General features: G+C 44.3%; 1 protein-coding gene and 5 non-coding genes across 6 annotated transcripts in view; all 6 read left to right on the plus strand.

Annotated features, from left to right (window-relative positions):
* LOC144951620 (B-cadherin-like) overlaps positions 1–13,609 on the plus strand; it is a 33,210-nt gene extending 19,601 nt beyond the window's left edge. The window contains exons 9-18 of the mRNA XM_078881902.1: positions 514–656; positions 2,170–2,291; positions 4,372–4,471; positions 7,212–7,472; positions 7,811–7,932; positions 8,740–8,952; positions 9,939–10,100; positions 11,648–11,740; positions 12,147–12,269; positions 12,834–13,609. Of these exons, the coding sequence (XP_078738028.1) occupies positions 514–656; positions 2,170–2,291; positions 4,372–4,471; positions 7,212–7,472; positions 7,811–7,932; positions 8,740–8,952; positions 9,939–10,100; positions 11,648–11,740; positions 12,147–12,269; positions 12,834–12,968 (1,474 nt within the window). The 3' untranslated portion in view covers positions 12,969–13,609. The remainder of the gene's footprint in view (positions 1–513; positions 657–2,169; positions 2,292–4,371; positions 4,472–7,211; positions 7,473–7,810; positions 7,933–8,739; positions 8,953–9,938; positions 10,101–11,647; positions 11,741–12,146; positions 12,270–12,833) is intronic.
* A 4,195-nt stretch (positions 13,610–17,804) lies between these two features.
* On the plus strand, positions 17,805–17,886 carry TRNAS-CGA (transfer RNA serine (anticodon CGA)). The gene has a single exon. It is a non-coding gene; the product is annotated as a tRNA-Ser (tRNA).
* Positions 17,887–18,178: 292 nt separating this feature from the next.
* On the plus strand, positions 18,179–18,260 carry TRNAS-CGA (transfer RNA serine (anticodon CGA)). Its single transcript has one exon. It is a non-coding gene; the product is annotated as a tRNA-Ser (tRNA).
* A 296-nt stretch (positions 18,261–18,556) lies between these two features.
* Positions 18,557–18,638, plus strand: TRNAS-UGA (transfer RNA serine (anticodon UGA)). The gene has a single exon. It is a non-coding gene; the product is annotated as a tRNA-Ser (tRNA).
* Positions 18,639–19,103: 465 nt separating this feature from the next.
* Positions 19,104–19,185, plus strand: TRNAS-UGA (transfer RNA serine (anticodon UGA)). Its single transcript has one exon. It is a non-coding gene; the product is annotated as a tRNA-Ser (tRNA).
* A 293-nt stretch (positions 19,186–19,478) lies between these two features.
* TRNAS-CGA (transfer RNA serine (anticodon CGA)) lies at positions 19,479–19,560 on the plus strand. The gene has a single exon. It is a non-coding gene; the product is annotated as a tRNA-Ser (tRNA).
* Positions 19,561–19,833: the final 273 nt, after the last annotated feature.

Genomic DNA, 19,833 nt, shown 5'->3' on the forward strand with positions numbered 1-19,833 from the left:
ACAGCTTTCCTTAGAGCCTAGTCTCACATGGTTTGGACCAGATGACGCCAAAAGGTGTCAGTTTTGTTGCCAGATAGAAGGGTAAAAAAACAATTATCATATTTTTTTACTGGCAAATGAGGTTCCCATGGTGTAAATCTATTTTATTATGTTTTATTTTTATTATTTCCCTTCTACGTGACTTGACCGAAACAACCAAGAAGAGTAACGATTATCTGAACCGGTCCTGAGCCTCCCCTAGGTCGAGTCAGCCTCAAATTAGTACCAGGTGTGGTGTGTAAACATCGCCACTCGGGAGACAAAGGCGGCCGGGCGTGGTGCTGGCCACCCACCTCCTCGTGTGCCGTGCCGGCCTTCATAGGTGCTTGCGAACAGCACTTGCCCCAACAGCCTCTTTGGGCTATACCGGGGATCTTTGTCTTTGGTGGCTTTGGTGGTGGCTCCCTACCACCAGTATCCACTTGGCCGAATTGATCTTAATAGGTGCTCAGTCATTACTCTTCTTCCTGGCAGGTATGGTGTGCTGTCTGACCCGGCAGGATGGCTCATTATCGACCCAAAGACCGGCGCCATCACCACAAAGCGTCCACCCGATCGCGAATCGCCCTTCGTGGTCAACAACACCTACACGGCCACCTTCATAGCAGTCGACCCAGGTGTTGCCACGTGGGCGCCGCAGTGGCGAGATGTTAACTGCCTCGTCTGGTATACAGGAGGTCGTGGGTTCCATCACGACCCTGACGCCTGCTGTGTATTTGGAGTTTGCGTGTCTCTTTTCCCGTGGGCACGTGGTTTTTCTCGGGTCCTCCGGTTTTCCCCTCCATATTTAGAATCAATATTGGCTAATAGAAATGTCCACGTGATAAACCACTTTTTGTGAGCTATCATTTGTGGCCGGGTCATTTCTGGTAACGAGTTATACAGCTCGTTGGGCCGTTCCTGATAAAAAAATAAAAACACTTAAAATATGTTTTAGTTTATCCGCCCTATCCCATAGACATCTACCCTAGAGCCAGGTCCGCATCTGAGCCATCAGTTGCACAACCAAATCGCTTTCGACATCACGCAACATGATCGCCTGCAATTGCTTCGTCCGTGTCTGAGCGGGGCTGCAACAAGGAGCTTGAACAGCTTGCGCAGGATTTTAACGACCAATGTTGGTTGCCTCAATATTGCTACGTGATTAAATACATCACTGAGCAGATCGCTTGGAGGGTGAGTCCGTCTCTGATCGCAGCAACCGGTTGCACAACTGCTCACAACCGGTTGAGTTGCATGCAACCAAGTTGTGCAACTGATTGCTCAGGGTGTGGACACAGCTTAAATGGGACACATGGTAAGCTGTCAGCCTCTTCCTCTGTCAGTTTAGCCCCTTTATCAATAACCACGCCCGCTCAATTTCTTTTTGTTACAAACTATTATTAACATAATTACTTTTTACGTAATAATTGGTGATCAAACGTGGTCTAGTTAAACTAACTTGAAATGCTACCCTGCTACAAGCAAAGTGTATTCATGAGTAATTGGCCCAGATAAATGAGTCGTGAATAATATCATTGGTCAATAATACTAATTAGTTGTGAATAATATAAATCGTCACACCGATCGCGAATCACAATATTGCCAATTGTGAATCACAATATTGCCTGCAAAATCCTGCCTGCTAAGAGACTGTGACGACGATGATGATGACAATGATAACACTGGTCAACACACTTTTTCTAGCATAAGGTATTCCAACGGGTTTAAGGTAATTTTAAGGGGTGCTGATTCCAAATCTGGCATCAGTTTTTGTCTATCCCATCAGGTTTTTGAGATATAAAATATTGCATTTTCAATAAAAACTGCAGAAGAAAAATATTAAATAAATGTGGATATCTACATAATATGATATTATAAACACACTATCCTAAAAATACAGCACCATATTTTAACACTAAAGCAGTCACTGACTCGCAACAACTTGCAATCATAAGTGACAGAGTTAATTTCTGGTAAAATCAATGAAAATGGGGTATGCCGATAGCATAAAAATCGATGTGACAGAGCAAATCTGAGATCAGAGTTCAGGCCAGAATTTTTTTTTTTTGACCAGTGAATCAATGAGAGGACAGCGTCACACGGAAACCGGCCGCCGTTTCAATCCCACGTCCCCCCCTCCCTGTGCAGATTCTCCTGGAGGCACGAGCACAAGCACCCTGACCATTCAACTGGACGACGCAAATGACAACCCCCCTGCATTGGTACAGCCTGCCGTGGCCCTGTGTGACACGGGGCCCAACTATGTCAAGGTGAAACCACTTCGCCGCTCTGTTGGGGGTGTTTGGTTTTGGTTTTAAAATGAAATAATAATTTCGATTTAAAGCTTTCGTGACTGCAGGGATTCATCTTCTTGGTTCTTTCGGTAAAGTCACGTAGAAGGGAAGTAATAAAATAATAAAAAATAAAACATAATAAAATACAATTCTCACGACGTGAGTCCTCACCTGAGGACGGCTGCTTGCGTTGTGGCCGAAACGTCGTGAGAATTTTTATTTTATTATGTTTTATTTGTATTATTATATTATTTCCCTTCTACGTGACTTTGCTGAAAGAAGTCCAACATACGTACGTGTTTCGATTTAAAGCGTTCGTGACTGCAGGGATTAATCTTCTTGGTTCTTTCGGTAAAGTCACGTGACTTTACCGAAAGAACCAAGAAGAGGAAACAATAACCCGCACTGTGCATAAATCTTGCTCCAGGGTTCAATGAATGTGGGGTACATCGAGCTACACTCGGACGCACTTCATGCTCCTTTAATTCACCAGCAGATAAAGTGCAGTGCTCTTCTTGCTTCTTTCGGTAAAGTCACGTAGAATGGAAATAATAAAATAATAAAAATAAAACAAAATAAATAATTCTCACGACGTTTCGGCCACAACGCAAGCAGCCGTCCTCAGGTGAAGAACAGGTCTGTTGAGAAGACAGAGTCATTCAGATTCTGTTCTTCACCTGAGGACGGCTGCTTGCGTTGTGGCCGAAACGTCGTGAGAATTATTTTATTATGTTTTATTTTAATTATTTTATTAATTCCATTCTACGTGACTTTGCCGAAAGAACCAAGAAGATGATTCCCTGCAGTCACGAAAGCTTTAAATCGAAAAAGTGCAGTTCCTTTGGGACACTTGCAACATCGCCCTGCCTTGCAAGGGTGGCCTGGGTTACGTCGATACAATTTGTTTGGCGAAATAATTAGACAATTTTTTAAAATATATATATATGCATTACAATTCTTAACGTAAATGTAACGATCATTTAGCACAGATGTTAATACGGCGAAGAAGGTGAATTGAACTTCACGGAAATCCCAAGGAAACCTGTGGCACACGCACGAAGGCCAGGAAAATCTATATATTGTTGATATTTACCGGAGAAAATACATTTAATGTATACATATATTTATTCATGTAGGGACTCTGTTTAGAAAAAAATACATTACAGACCCCCCCCCCCCGCCCATTCCAGCACTGTGTATTCATATGGTGCTATAATGAAAGATATAAACCATACATCCTTTACTACATTTCATTATTTTCTGTAAGGGGAGGAGAAAACATTTAATGCTCTGGTTTTCCCAGAAAAGATTCCCAATTCCAGCCCTGGTCATCGCCAATACCCAGAATATTGATATTTACGGGAGAGAACACAGTGCATGTTTTTTTATTTATATCATTATTATCTTCATGCAGAGAGGTCAATAAAAAAAAATCTGAGAGTTCAGGATTCCACACTCCCACCCTTTTCCACTCCTTAACGTTTTAAATCAGGCTCTGGCAGGATCTCTGTTGACGTGACACGTGGTGTGTGTGTGAGTGCGCGTGTGGGTGTGTGAGTGCGCGTGTGGTGTGCGTGCGGTAGTGTAGCGGTTAGCGCGCTGCGCTACGAACTCGGCGACCCGAGTTTGATTCCCCCTCATGGCCAACACCAGTGACGATTATCTGTACCGGTCCTGGGCCTCCCCTAGGTCGACTCAACCTGAAATGAGTACCTCGTGCGGTGTGTAAACATCGCCACTGGGGAGACAAAGGCGGCCGGGCGTGGTGCTGGCCACCCACCCCCTCGTGTGCTGTTCCAGCCTTCATCGGTTCTGGCTAACAGCACTTGCCCCAACAGTCCGTTAAGGCTATACGGGGATCTATGGCTTTAGGGTGTGTGTGTGGTGTGTGTGTGTGGTGTGTGTGGTGTGTGTGTTTGTTGTATGTGTGTGTGGTGTGTGTGTGTGGTGTCTGCCTGTGTGTGTGGTGTGTGTGTGTGTGGTGTGTGTGTGTGTGTGTAAGTGCGCGCGTGTGTGCGTGCGTCTCTGCGTGTCCACAACCCCCATGTGCTCGCAGGTCACGGCCAACGACTCGGACTCGGACGCCAACGGAGCTCCGTTCACGTTCGAGATCCCAACGGAGGCTCAGGAGACCTGGGCCATCACCGAAACTGATGGTGGGCAGTCCGACTGACCCATAGTCCCAACAAAATTCGTCACGGCCGGATTCCCATCCGAGCACGATCTCTCCCGCTCACACGAACCATGCCACTAAGCCTACCTCTAACACAAGCTGGACTATAACACGAGCCCTACCATTGAAACTAACCATGTCACGAACACTAGCTCTACCACTAACACTAACCATCCCACTAACACTAGCCCTACCTCTAACACAAGCTGTACCATAACACGAGCCCTACCATTGAAACTAACCATGTCACTAACACTAGCTCTACTGCTAACACTAACCATGTCACTAACACTAGCCCTACTGCTAACACTAACCATGTCACTAACCCTAGCCCTATCTCTAACACAAGTTGTACCATAACACTAGCCCTACCATTGAAACTAACCATGTCACTAACACTAGCTCTACTGCTAACACTAACCATGTCACTAACACTAGCTCTACTGCTAACACTAACCACGTCACTAACACTAGCTCTACTGCTAACACTAACCATGTCACTAACACTAGCTCTACTGCTAACACTAACCATGTCACTAACACTAGCTCTACTGCTAACACTAACCATGTCACTAACACTAGCTCTACTGCTAACACTAACCATGTCACTAACACTAGCCCTACCACTAATACTAACCATAACATTAGCACTAGGCCTACTACAAATCTTGCCCCACAATTAACCCACTACAACTAACCGAACCACGACACTAAGACCTACCACCAAATCTGTCACTATCTGGTACCATTACTGCGCCACTGACACTAACCGGGACTTTTTACTGTGTCTGATGGGATTATCAATCCCAGGGGAGTTACCTTTTGTTCTGGATTACAAGGCACACTTACCCTCCCCTCCCCACCTCCCCACTTAGTTTAAAGTAAAAAGTCGGGTGTGGGTCTTACAATCTGGTGCGTGCGCGCGTGTGTGTGACAATATTTGTGTAACTTTATTGGCACCTTGTACAAGTTTGGGGTGCATTTTGCTTTGCGAAGCATCTTATGTATGCATTTATGTTGAAACTTCTTTCGCACCGTACGTAGCCAACTGAGGATTTGGTACTCACTACCTGCTATGATGTATGGTGTGTAAATATGGTCACGAACAAAAAGTACACAAAGCAGCGTGGAGAAATGAATGCTTTGAATTACACTGAGAAACAGGAAGAGGAACCACGTGGATTAGAGAGCACAGGCTATGTACCAACATCATCCAAACTGTTAAATATACATTTTTTTAATATGTTGTGGCTTGGCTCTACAACACACCGGCGTGCTGTACTAGTGACGAATTGGCATGTTCTGTTTACGGGACAACCCTTACTCGTTGGTTGTGTCGGGTGGTGGTGGGTTTCACGACACATTTATATATTTACGCGATCTAACGCAAAAAAACCTCATGGATGAAATTGGTCGCGTACGCTTACGCGACCAATATTTTTTTTCTCTCCACCTGAAGAAGGCCGCTTGTGTTGCGATCGAAACGTCGTGGGTTTTTTGCTTTTCATTTTCATTTTGGTTTTCTATCCACGTGACTTTACCGAAAGTACCATGGATATGTAAGCCAACGTGTTAAACCAAAAAAAAATTAAGTGGGGACTTGGGCAGGACATGTCATGGCTAAAACGGATGATGGACGGTGGTCAAGAATAATGAGAGAGGGACAGCCAAGGAATGGGAACGGCATTTTAAAACGCGTCCACCAGGGAGATGGAGTGACAAAATCCGTTCATGTGCGGGTGCTTAATGGATTATTGCATCGCGGGATCTTCAGAGGTGGTGGTGACTTTGTTATGCTTTCGTGCGGAATGATCACGGCTGCTGCTGATGATGGTGATGGAATGTGTGTATGTATGTTGAATTTCTTTCGCACCGTACGCAGTCAACCGTGATCATTGGCGGTGCGGGGTACCTTAGATGGAGGGCGACTCTGGGATAAGTAAAACCGGGGCGGGCACTTACTCAGAGTCAGAATATTTATACTGGAGGAATCCGATGAGCTATTAAGCTCTTTTGCACACATGTTTCCACTGGTACGCGCACGCATGCGCACACACACACGTTGTTTAAGCTTTATTTTGGTGATTTCGAAAAGTTTTTTGGTTTAATTTCGATTTAAAGCTTTCGTGACTGCAGGGATTCATCTTCTTGGTTCTTTCGGTAAAGTCACGTAGAATGGAAATAATAAAATAATAAAAATAAAACATAATAAAATAATTCTCACGACGTTTCGGCCACAACGCAAGCAGCCGTCCTCAGGTGGAGAACAGGTCTGTCGAGAAGACAGACCTGTTGTGGCCGAAACGTCGTGAGAATTATTTTATTATGTTTTATTTTTATTATTTTATTATTTCCATTCTACGTGACTTTACCGAAAGAACCAAGAAGATGTATTGGATTAGCCATGTTTGTTTGTTGTAGTACAGAGTTAGACTGATGGCCTTAATCTAAGTTGTCTTATGGTTGTTGTTGTTGTTTGACTTGCATCCCACTGGGATTTTTGCACACAGCGTTGGTGTACAGTGATTTTTTTCCTGCAATATTTTGCTGTCTTTTCTTGGATTTTCTGTTTGCACTTAGTCACATATTCACTTTAAGTTGTTTCTTGTTCATGTTTTTGTTTGTTTGTTGCGGTTGCACCCGATTCAAGAGCCGAATGGCTCACAGGGCTATACCTAATAAATAAACTTGAACTTGTTGTACCCGTGCGTGCGTGCGTCCAGGCGTGTCGGCGATTGTGAAGTACCGTGGAGGCCCCCGAATTCCACGTGGCCTCCACTCGGTGCCCGTGCACGTGTCGGACCGAGCCGGCCTCGGGGCCACGCGGACCCTCAACGTCTCCGTGTGCCCATGCGACACCAGCGATCATCCCGAACCGGACTGCGTCGTTGCGGCCGGGGAGGCTGGGAAGGCCTTGGGCAGCCATCTCTCGGACGGCGCCATCGCTGGGATCCTGGCCGGGCTACTGGGACTGCTCTTGGCCGGTGCTGGTTTTTGCACGCGCAAAGACAATGCACACTTACACAAAACTAACACACAATCACATGCAATCACACTCACAAAACTGACACATTTTTTACAAGGAGTCATGTTTGCATTGACCACAATACCTGCGGTCGGAATGCAAACAAAAAACACAACCCTGATAATGTATGCACTGTCTTTGAAATTGATCGGTCCACACCCGAGACAGCTTTTCTTAGAGCCTAGTCTCACATGGTGTTGGACCAGATGACGCCAAAAGGAGGTTCCAATGGTGAGTCTCTTGAGCTTATATGGGGGGGTGGACGGGGGGCCTTTTTGTCTGTTTTGTGCACCACAGCAATCCTGTTGCTCTGCTGTTGCTGTAAGCGTGGGAAGAGCGCCAAGTCGGTCCTCTACTCGCTGGTGGACGCCCCCCACAGCTCGCTGTCCACCTGGACCAAGGGCGAAGAGGTGGACAAGGTGAGCACCCGTCCACCTCTATAGCCACAGCTCACTTCCAGCCCCGCTCGCACGTGGGCCCTCTTAGCGCTCGACCGCCCAGGTTGCTGTGGTCACAATATAGGGAGGGAGAGAGAGAGGGAGATCTGCATGTCCACGTGTTGTGTCAACACTGGGTTAGTATAAGGTACGTGGTAAAAATGTTTTTTAAACTCAACAATTTTTTGTTATTTTTCCAGGTAAGGCCCACTGAACTATTATGTTATTTTTCAGAAGCGACCTGGCCACAAATGATAGCCCAACGAAGTGTCTTATCATCACGTGGAAATGTATAGCAGCACAAATACTCTAAATGCATGTCGATTCTAAACGTGGAGGGAAAGACCGGAGGACCCGGAGAAAAATCCACGTGACCACGAGGAGAGAGACACGCAAACTCCAAATATACAGCAGCAAGCATCAGGGTCAGGATCGAACCCACGTCCTCCTACTCTTAGTTTTTTCTGTAAAGTCACGTAGGTAAAAAATGAAATTAAAATTAATAAAAAATAAAATAATAATAAATATCACGACGTTTAGGAGGCAACACAAGTCTCCGTCATCAGGTGGGACCGTCACAGCCAGATTTGCTGTATCAAGTGAGGCAGGGATTTCAAGATGCAAGTTCTTAAATACAAGTTAAGGGGGAGGAGAGGGGGGGGGGGCTTATCAGAATGTGGTAGCCAATGAATGGAACGTATACCAGGCGAGGCAACATCTTGCCACCAACAACGCGGCTGCACCAGCAAAATTAATTACGAATCATTATCGTTGTTCCTCCTCCCACAGGTTCCGATCGCAGGAGCAGTGGCGGCAACATCGCTAAATGCGCCCAACGGGACCCAGGTTGCAATGGCTGCAGGGTCCAGAGCCGCCGTCCAAGAGTCGCGCTTTGTTTCCGAAACCAAAACGTTCACGGCGGCAAATGGAGCTCGCGCGGCACACGGATCATCTGCGGCAGCGGCGGCCGTGGCAAATGGAGGCGCAGCCGTGAGAACGGAGGTACGTTTCGTGGGTATATGTGGCGGTACCAGCGGTGCCAAAATCGGCCTCCATGGGGGAGGCTCGTAAAGGACACTATTGGGCGGCTTGGGGCGTCCACCTCCAACAATAGGGAGGGGGCTGGGGGGGGGCGTGAGCGGAGGAGCGATGTTCACAACAACGAGCAGAGCGACGGGCGGATAAAACGCAGCGAGTTTGCACAGTTGCGGAGCACAGTTGGTGCATCTGCTAGTCAATTGAGTCAGTTATCCCATCATAATACTTTAGATTGTTTGCCTGCTATAAATTGCCACATGATAAGCTATCATTTGTGGCCAAGGGCGCTTCTGAAAAAGAGCTACTCTATATAGCTCAGCGAGCATTACTTGGTAAAATAAAGATTTTGTTTTATTTGTATGTATTTTTTGTGTGATTTCATTACCTTTCTTATACTTTACACTCCTATCGTGTTTTTGTATCGTTTGTCGTTGTAACGCTTTGACCCGATCCCTACTGGACATCTGTGAAACAAGAGTTTTACAGCTCATCGGATTACTCCTTCAGTCTAAACAAATATTATGATTTCGATTTAAAGCTTTCGTGACTGCAGGGATTCATCTTCTTGGTTCTTTCGGTAAAGTCACGTAGAATGGAAATAATAAAATAAGAAAAATAAAACATAATAAAATAATTCTCACGACGTTTCGGCCACAACGCAAGCAGCCGTCCTCAGGTGGAGAACAGGTCTGTCGAGAAGACAGTCTGAATGACCGTTTTCCACCTGAGGACGGCTGCTTGCGTTGTGGCCGAAACGTCGTGAGAATTATTTTATCATGTTTTATTTTTATTATTTTATTATTTCCATTCTACGTTACTTTACCGAAAGAACCAAGAAAATATGATTCCGATTCTCGAACAGGTATCCGATTGCGAAAATGGTTGCAAGGTGAACCGGCTGTTGTTGAGCGAGCCTAATGCCACGAAAACACCCCCTGGGCTTCCCTTAGCAGGGCACCACGGTCGGGCTGGGAAGCGCCGCTCACATCACCGCCGCCGCCGCTACGGACGACGGAGCTCAGAGATTGGGGGGTTGGGCCGTCGCGTCCGGCGGGACAGGGGCCGCTGTGGGAGGCATGACGGCCCTGCTGGGGGGCGACGGTGCGGCCCTGGTGAGTGACACTCACGGACCACCACACCCCCCCCCCCCACTCCTCTACCCCCCCCCCCCTTTTCCCCAAATAGTCCGTGAGCCAAAGGGGGTTAATCGGCACCGTCTAGGGTGGCAAATGCTACCACCGTCCTCCATCATGGACTAATTGGGCTGTAAAATTTCGATTTAAAGCTTTCGTGACTGCAGGGATTCATCTTCTTGGTTCTTTCGGTAAAGTCACGTAGAATGGAAATAATAAAATAATAAAAATAAAACATAATAAAATACTTAATAAGAAAACATGAAACATTATTTATTTTACAATGTTGTATTTTTATTATTTTGTTATTTCCATTATTAGGTTTTATTTGTATTATTTTATTATTTCCATTCTACGTGACTTTACCGAAAGAACCAAGAAGATAATTTGGCTGTGTGCACCCTGGGCAAAGTCCACCATATATACCAGCTGTTTTATAGACACGCTCGACTATGTATTTTGATGTTTCGTAGATGTTTCACGTGACATTTAGTGACGTATTCAATCTCCGCACCAATAATCAAGATCGCACGTACTCCAGTGCCCTTGTGTGACGACATTTCTGTCATACAAGGCTACGACGCTGACCTTGCTGTCATACATGTGTAGTTTAGAGGTGAAATTCTTCAAGAAAATCGCTAATTAACTTGGCCACCCCGAGGGGTCCTGATAACGCATGTCTTGAGTTTGATGGCTCTAAAGGACATCTCTGCACTCCCACGTTCCCATGACGAATGGGAAAGGAGATAACTGGCCTCGGTTTACAAATTTATCTTAACGAACTGGTTCCAACTTCTGGTGAAATAACGATTGGATTGGACTGCATTTAATAAATAAAAACGTTGATAATATGAATTTCAAGGTCAGGCCAGGTCAAAGTGATTAAATATATTTCAAATGAGTTGTTTACCTTTCCGCTACTTTGCACTGAAATAATGTTTTTGTATTGTTTGTTGCTATAACGTTCTGACCCGCCCTCATTGGACATCTGTGAGAAAGAGCTTCGTACCTCATCGGATTCCTCCAGTATAAATACTCTGATTTCCAGCTCAAATGAGCGAGCGGTGCTGATCGCCCGCTTGCAGCTCTGTCCCTAGCGGTGGACATTCCTCATTCCTATGGCGGGGGACGGGGTGGTTGAGTCTATCCATTGGAGAAGCACTGTTGACTCCCCCACCTCAATCAAACGCTCGATCTTTATTTTACTAAAAGTGGCCATCAGTGCGCATCGAAACAGCCGAATGGGAAATTGTGCTGGGGGGGATGGGGGGGGTAGAGAGCAGCAGCAGGGAGTGAGTAACGCCGACCGAGCAACAGCCAAATTGCAGCCGCGCGCAAAATCACGTGCAGCCGTGCACAGCGAATCGCGTAAGAAATGTACGTCGTGAATAAAAAAATTAATTAAAAGTACCACCCTAAGTAGTACTCGTTTTATCGACCCGGAGGGTGACGATGGGCTGAGACGAGTTGCGGTTTATAGGGTCGCGGATAAAAAGGACCTCCACCGCATGGCGCTACGTGTGCAGGAATCGTGGCCGATAACCACACTGGGCTCCTCGGGGTTCCGCGCGGGAGTCGCGACTTTGAGCCAAGAGAACAGAGGATGGGCGGACAACGAGGTGAGAGATCCTGGAGGAGGAGGTGGAGGTGGTGATGATCACTGCCATCATCATCGTCATAATCGAAACCATCTTTACCATTACCGTCATGGTCATCAATGACCACAACAACACTGCTGTCATCACCACTAACACTACCGTCATCATCATTATCATCAACACTGCCAACACAAGAGCACTGGCCGTGATGATGATTTTTTTTCACTGTTGTTGTTGTTGCCGCTGTCGATGTTGTTGTTTATTATAGTCGGTTATTGTTGCTTGTTGATTTTTAATTCATATTTTTGTCGTTGTTTGTCGATGTTGCGTATTTGTTGTTATTGGTTGGTATTGTTGTTTGTGTTGTTGTTGTTGCTGCTGCTGCTGCCCATTGACGTTGTTGCTACCGTGCGTACATCGCGAGCAGCACTCCGAGTTTGCGTCTATGGGCCTCGCCTCGGAGGGGATCCTCGCCTCCGCTGTGGATCGTCGCGATGGCGCGTTCGTTGACGCCTCGAGGGACAGCCAGATCTACAGCTTCATGGCCGAGGTGTGAACGCCCCAACCATGAACATGTGTTTCTTCATCATAATCTACATCAACGTCGTCATCATTTGTGTATGTTGAACTTGTTTCACCCGTACATAGCCAACCGTGCTAATCGGAGGTGCGGGGGAAGGACAACAAACTCAAAAACAAACAAAAATGCACGCACCCTGCGATTGAGATGTCCGTCGTATGTAACGCTTAACTGATTTTTGTATTCCTTTTCGGGTGAGAGAATGGCCCACAGAAGTGGATACCACAGAGCTGCCTTTGAGATCCTTTCAAGTGACCTCTTATCCCCACTAGCGGTTGCTGGACTTTTCCACACAGCCTGCTATTGAGAAATGTTAATTGCATGGCAGTAAAAATAACGGCTTGATTTTAAGAACCATGAATTTAACGAAATTAAGTGAAAAAACCCAACTCTTCTTCCTCCCTCCCCTCCTTCTGTTCTTCTTCTTTCTTTGCCCCCCCCACCTCCCAACTAAAACACTCAAAACCCCACCCCATATATTCCGGCATCCACCACAACCAACGACACACACACACAACACGCACACGCACGCAGAGCCTGCGGATTATGGACTCGGACTCCAGTAACGCCGCCGCGGACTCGCTGCTCATCTACAGCAGGGAGGGCCAGGGAGGGTCCCTGCTGTCCCTCTCCTGCAGCGAAATTCTGCCCCGACAAGAGCCCCTGTGACCCCCCGAGCCGCCCCGTTTTTTTCATGCGAGCGGTTCAAGATGGTCGCAGTTAAATGTCACGTCTGGGTCTTGTTCGGGTATCGCCGTCCGCAACTTTTTTTATTTTTTATATATGTTGAAAAAAAAAAGCTTTTATTCTCATTCAAGAAAGGCAGAATACAAAGTAGATTTTAATGAAAGGGGGAAGGGAAAAAAAACCCAGCAGGCAACGCGAAACAAACTCGGGCAATACATTCCCCATCGATTGGGATGTGTCCGGGCTCGCTTCCCCACCGCGATTAGCACGGTTGGTTACATTCCGTTCAAGAAGTTCAACATACATACGTCCGTAGGGGTAATGGTCGGGAACAGTATATTTAAGGAGGAAGGGGTGACGATGGAAGAAGGGAGCAGGAAATAATGTAACTCCGTTTGCCACTTTTTAAAAACGTTGATGTTGTGTATTTTTTAGATCCCTTTTCACACCACTCCTCGGTTTATATTGGTTGCGTCGACGGCAATCGTTGCATGGATGAAGAATCCATTCCGAAAGAGGGCATCTAAAAAAAATAGAGCCTAGGATAGGGCGTCACAGTGGCTCGGAGATGTCGCCCCCTACTGCGATAACGTAGTGGCACCCTCCTCGTTCTAGAGCCTTGAAAGTCAGTGAGGGTTGTCATTATTTAGTTTTGAACAAGTTTTGAACACAACTAAATAAAAACAAACAATACAAACTAGGTGCTAAAAATAAGACAAAAAAATATTGAGATTATTAAATTGCAACCTCATATGGTGACAATATAATGTCTTGGTTGCTGGGTGTAGTTAATCGCTCCACGCTTAGTGGTTCGTACATTTTTATTTTTCAAGCACTGGTAAAAGACCGACCACTGCCATAAGGAAGAGTTAAATTTCCAATCTCAGTTCTGGTCTGCCAGTGGGACACGAGTACTGCTCATTGCTTATATTGAGCAGGGAGACCGCGACGCATATTGGCTTTTGTATCGGTAAATTTGCTGGAGTGGGTGGCTTTTAATTTCCGTCTGAGACAAACGTTTATTACTCGTACCGTAATTAGATACTTTTCTTTAAAAATTATATATTTTTATGTCAGACCATGTGGTTAGTATAATTACGCTTTTGTCAATTTCGCTGCTGGATTAAGGCCTCCACATGCCTTGTCAGCCGTTGGCCGTCTTATCATATTTCGCTAAACTGGTCATTGTGGGTTGGGGAAGAGGTTGCTCTGGACTGGTTCAACTTATCGCCACTGGTGTTAGCCATGGACAGTCATTCTCACTCAATTCACTGCTTGATCAGAGCCTGCCCATGTGGGTCGTGGGGGTTTTTTTTACCATATTTCACCACTCTGGTCAAGTGTGAGTTGGTGAAGGCGGGGAGTGTATTTACGCAGGATCATTGAGGTACAGTCTAACAATGTATTTTTGCTGCGCTGCCCGCAATGTAGCCCTGCTGTGGGTTAATGTTTATCGAATAACAATCACTACTGATAATTATGAATGGTTACCCATTAAAGCGAAAGTCACGGAGTTTGTCATTCATAACCAATTTCCCAAGGTCTAATACTCAATAGGAGCCCACCTAAAAGACAAGACGATATTATTTCAGAGAGAGCAGGACTCTGTATTCATATCGTGTTAAACTGAACGATATAAACCACACAACCTTTGCTACCTTCATGAATTGCTGTAAGGGGAATGGAAGGTTTTTTCTGTTCTGGTTTCCCCATGAAAGTTACCTGATTCCAGCGCTGGTCGTCGCTGATTCCCCGAAAACGTGTGTTTTATTGACATTTACAAGAGAGTATCGACACTCTATGTTTTATGATGAATGTAGAGCCCAATAAAAAAAGAGTTAAAGTTCAGGCCTCCAGCCCTCTGACCCCACAACTTGGAACGTTTCTCAATCCACCTCTCCCGTGATGAATTGATCAGGTGTAGCTTATTTTGACGTTACGCTTATTGCCACCTTTATGAATGCTAGCATTTGCCGAAATATATCGGACACGTAAATTTGCTGTATCCCATTCACGAGCAGGATAAGTATTTGGAAGGACAAAAACATTCTCATGTGTCCTGCCTATTTACCAAAACATTTCCATTGACAAAAATAAAACACTGATTAAAATAAAATTGTGTGAGTGAAATGTGTGTCAGGACTCTTTTATAGGCGGGTCTGTCTTGGTCCGTTCAACTAATAATTTGTATTAGAAGAAAACTTGAGTACGCGGAGAAAACCCATACACATAAGGGGACTGAAACACTAAAATTGCAGATGAGCCTCCTATAACTCAAAAATCACATAAAAAATAAGTGAATAGTATGTCTTTAAAAAAATATATTTTACGTGTTGGGATTTATTTTGTTATCTGTGTCACGAGCACCCCTAGGAGTACTTGCACTTTCGTCTGGTTGGGAACCAGAGTATGGACAAATGTCAAAAATGGACGAATTTCAAGGCAGAGCCTTTATTTAGCCTGCAAATGTATTATGCCCCGCGAAAAACGTACATGCAAATAACTACAGTAAGTATAAAAACGTACGTGCAAATAACTACAGTAACTATATAACACATGCGTGCGAAACCTAAATAAACAAATACAAGACAAATAAACAAAACTAAATAAATAAGCAAAACTAAATAAATAAGCAAAACTAAATAAATAAACAAAATGATACCTTAAAATATTTTTATTCACCAATAAAAATGTGCCGTTTTCTAATGAGTTTGGTATGCACTGGCGTAGCGTTTTTGATTTCCACTAGCTTTATTCTTCAGAATTGTCCCGTTGTGTGGGGTACGCCGAGCTTGCGACTTAGGGGCCGTCCATAAATGACGTCAGGCACCTAGGGGGGGGGGGGGGTCAGACATTTGTGACGATGGGGGGGGGGGGTTGAGAAATGTGACGTCACATCAAAATGCGCAACTTTAAATAGATATAGACACGTTCTACTTAATGAAATAGATTTTTTAATAAATGTTTTATTCTACAATATCAGAGTGCAGCGCCACATTAAATACGCACTACAATGACAATAGTTTGAAACGATTTGAAGCATGCTTTTTTATGGGGGGCGGGGCAGAGCTTTGTGACGTCATATTTGAGGGGGTGTCTGATCTTTTGTGAAACCTGATGACGAGGGGGTGAGGGTTAAAATCGTCCAAAATCGCGTGACATCATTTATGGACGGCCCCTTATATCAGCAGGGGAACTACCTTGCTAATTACGTTTGTCAAGATTTTCTTGCAAATTGAGAACCTTATGGGATATTTTAGCTTTACTATCACCATACTTAGGACCCATTATGAATATATTAAAGTACAAAAATTAATATTTTACAGTAATCACGAAAATAAGCACAACATGAATACTGTACACGTGTTTTATATATAACTATGAACACTGTAGTATTATACGATTATCACAAAAATAACTATGAATTGTTTACAATATAATCACAGAAATAAGTATAGTATTAATAATACATGAATAAACACAAATATAAGAGATGCTCACTGAACGACTTCTATTCAAAGACTGAACGAAAAAGATGATGCGTGGCGCGAACGTCGTGGAAGGTTTGGGGATGAAAAAGAGAGCCACGTGGACGAAATTACAAATGTGGTTATTATTGAAAACGGCCGAAAGAGCGAAGCGACGAAAGTCAAGGTATCGCTGTAGTTTGATGTCCTTGCGCCGCACCTCCGATTAGCTTGGCTACGGACGGTGCGAAATAAATATGCCTGACGTATACGTGACGTCACTATGGGGGTGTGCGCGAAATGACATAATGGCGGTTGCCAAGTGTGGTACAGTTACGTGGAGTTACCAAGCAGTGTCGCTGTGCGTGTGTAATTAATGTCAATTCTAAGCTATGTCAAGTCCACACTTATCTGTGGTATAGAATTCTGCCTCATTCTTCCACGTGCCCTGTTAGAGCTATCGCTCATTTTTTCACATTTTACAACTGCACAAAATAAGTTCGTTAAGTCCCGTCGGAAAAAAAAGTTTCAGCATTCCACTTCCAGTGAACCTCAGCCTCCCCCTTTGCTTTTGACACATCATTCGATCGAGATGTCGGAAGTGCGGAGCCCTTAGCTCAAAGGCCCTCGTGTCCCAGCCTGAACAGGTGAGCGTTGAGCTGATGCTTGAAGGTGGGTGGTGCTTGGATGCTGTCTGTGATTGATGCACCAACAGAGAAACACGACTCAGCCAGGACAGTCCTGGTTCTGAGTATGATCTTCTGGCGTATGGCAAGTGTTTGTCAATTATGTGTCCAGGTTTAAGTTTGTGAGCCATGTGATAGCTTTAGTAGGAGTGCGACGAATACTCTCCAGTCTGCCGGACAACATGCGTAAGATGTAATTGTTTGGGTAATTGTTTGGGCTGTTTTCAGGCATTAAACGTGATTCCAATCGGGTATGGCCATACATATTCAAATCATGTTGTAAGCGGATTTTAGTTTTGTCACGTATTTTTTAGATATTTATGAGTTGTCTTTCCGACAGACCTGTTCTTCACCTGAGGACGGCTGCTTGCGTTGTGGCCGAAACGTCGTTAGAATTGTATTTTATTGTTTTATTTGTATTATTTTATTATTTCCCTTCTACGTGACTTTTCCGAAAGAACAAAGAAGATGAATCCCTGCAGTCACGAAAGCTTTAAATCGAAATGTTTATGAGTAATTTGAGGTTTTTGAATAAACTTAGATATTCGCTAGAAGAACACATGCATCAGGGTGTCATGGTATTTTTGTGACGTTTATAAGGAATTTCGAGATTTCGGAATAGACTAGGAAACTCAGATATCTGTTAGAGGAAAAGAAGTTTCAGTGTGATGGTGGCCGAGTGGTTAAGGTGTTGGACTCGAAATCCAATGGGGTCTCCTGGCACAGGTGCAAATCCTGTCCATGACGGTGTGAGGTTTTCTCACTTATTGTGAGAAGTTTATACGTAATTTTTGCTGTTAATGGACCGGACTAATAAACTTAGATATTCGTTAGAGGAACATATGGATCAAGGTGTCATGGTGGCCAAGTAGTTCAGGCGTTCGACTTGATTTCTAATCGGAATTGGCCACACACATTCAAATCCTTCCGACTAAGGTTTTAAGTGTTCTCACATATTTTTGAGATGTTTACGAAGCATTTTGAGTTATTGGATGAGACTAAGAAACTCAGATATGTTAGAGGAACGTTAGGTGACAGTGTCATGGTGGCCGAGTGGTTAAGGCGTTGGACTCGAAATCCAATGGTGTCTCCCTGCACAGGTTCAAATCCTGTCCATGACGGTTTGAAGTTTTCTCACTTATTGTGAGAAGTTTATACGTAATTTTGATGTTAATGGACCGGACTGATAAACTTAGATATTCGTTAGAGGAACACATCGATCAAGGTGTCATGGTGGCCAAGTAGTTCAGGCGTTCGACTTGATTTCCAATCGGAATCGGAAATGGCCACACACAGTCAAATCCTGTCGATGATGGTTTTAAGTGTTCTCACATATTTTTGAGATGTTTACGAAGCATTTTGAGTTATTGGATGAGACTAAGAAACTCAGATATGTTAGAGGAACGTAGGTGACAGTGTCATGGTGGCCGAGTGGTTAAGGCGTTGGACTTGAAATCCAATGGGGTCTCCCCGCACAGGTTCAAATCCTGTCTATGACGTTTTGAAGTTCTCTCACTTTCTTTTTTCAATGTTTATAAGCAATTTGAGGTTAATGGACCGGACTAATACACTTAGATATTCGTTAGAGGAACACAAGTTTCAAGGTATTCTGGTGGCCAAGTAGTTCAGGCGTTAGACTTGATTTCCAATTGGGTATGGTCATACACATTCAAATCCTGTTGTTAGCCGATTTGCGTTTTTCACGTATTTTTGAGATGTTTATAAGTAATTTGAGGTTATTGAATAAACTTAGATATTCGCTAGAAGAACACATGCATCAGGGTCTTCATGGTGGCCGAGTAGTTAAGGCATTCGACTTGATATCGAATGGGGTATATCCACACAGATTCAAATCTTATCCTTTGAAGTGTTCTCACGTATTTTTGTGACGTTTATAAGGAATTTTGAGATATTGGAATAGCCTAGGAAACTCAGATACCTGTTAGAGGAATATCAGTTTCAGTGTCATGGTGGCCGAGTGGTTAAGGCGTTGGACTTGAAATCCAATGGGGTCTCCCCGCACAGGTTCAAATCCTGTCCATGACGTTTTGAAGTTCTCTCACTTTCTTTTTTCAATGTTTATAAGCAATTTGAGGTTAATGGACCGGACTAATACACTTAGATATTCGTTAGAGGAACACAAATATCAAGGTATTCTGGTGGCAAAGTAGTTCAGGCGTTTGACTTGATTTCCAATCGGGATTGGCCACACACATTCAAATCCTGTCGATGATGGTTTTAAGTGTTCTCACATATTTTTGAGATGTTTACGAAGCATTTTGAGTTATTGGATGAGACTTAGAAACTCAGATACCTGTTAGAGGAATATCGCTTTCAGTGTCATGGTGGCCGAGTGGTTAAGGCGTTGGACTCGAAATCCAATGGGGTCTCTCCGCACAGGTTCAAATCCTGTCCATGACGGTTTGAAGTTTTCTCACTTATTGTGAGAAGTCTATTCTTAATTTTGATGTTAATGGACCGGACTAATAAACTTAGATATTCGTTAGAGGAACACATGGATCAAGGTGTCATGGTGGCCAAGTAGTTCAGGCGTTTGACTTGATTTCCAATTGGGATTGGCCACACACATTCTAAATCCTGTCGATGATGGTTTTAAGTGTTCTCACATATTTTTGAGATGTTTACGAAGCATTTTGAGTTATTGGATGAGACTAAGAAACTCAGATATGTTAG

Source organism: Lampetra fluviatilis, chromosome 63, assembly GCF_964198595.1.
Source record: "Lampetra fluviatilis chromosome 63, kcLamFluv1.1, whole genome shotgun sequence".
Taxonomy (NCBI): domain Eukaryota; kingdom Metazoa; phylum Chordata; class Hyperoartia; order Petromyzontiformes; family Petromyzontidae; genus Lampetra; species Lampetra fluviatilis.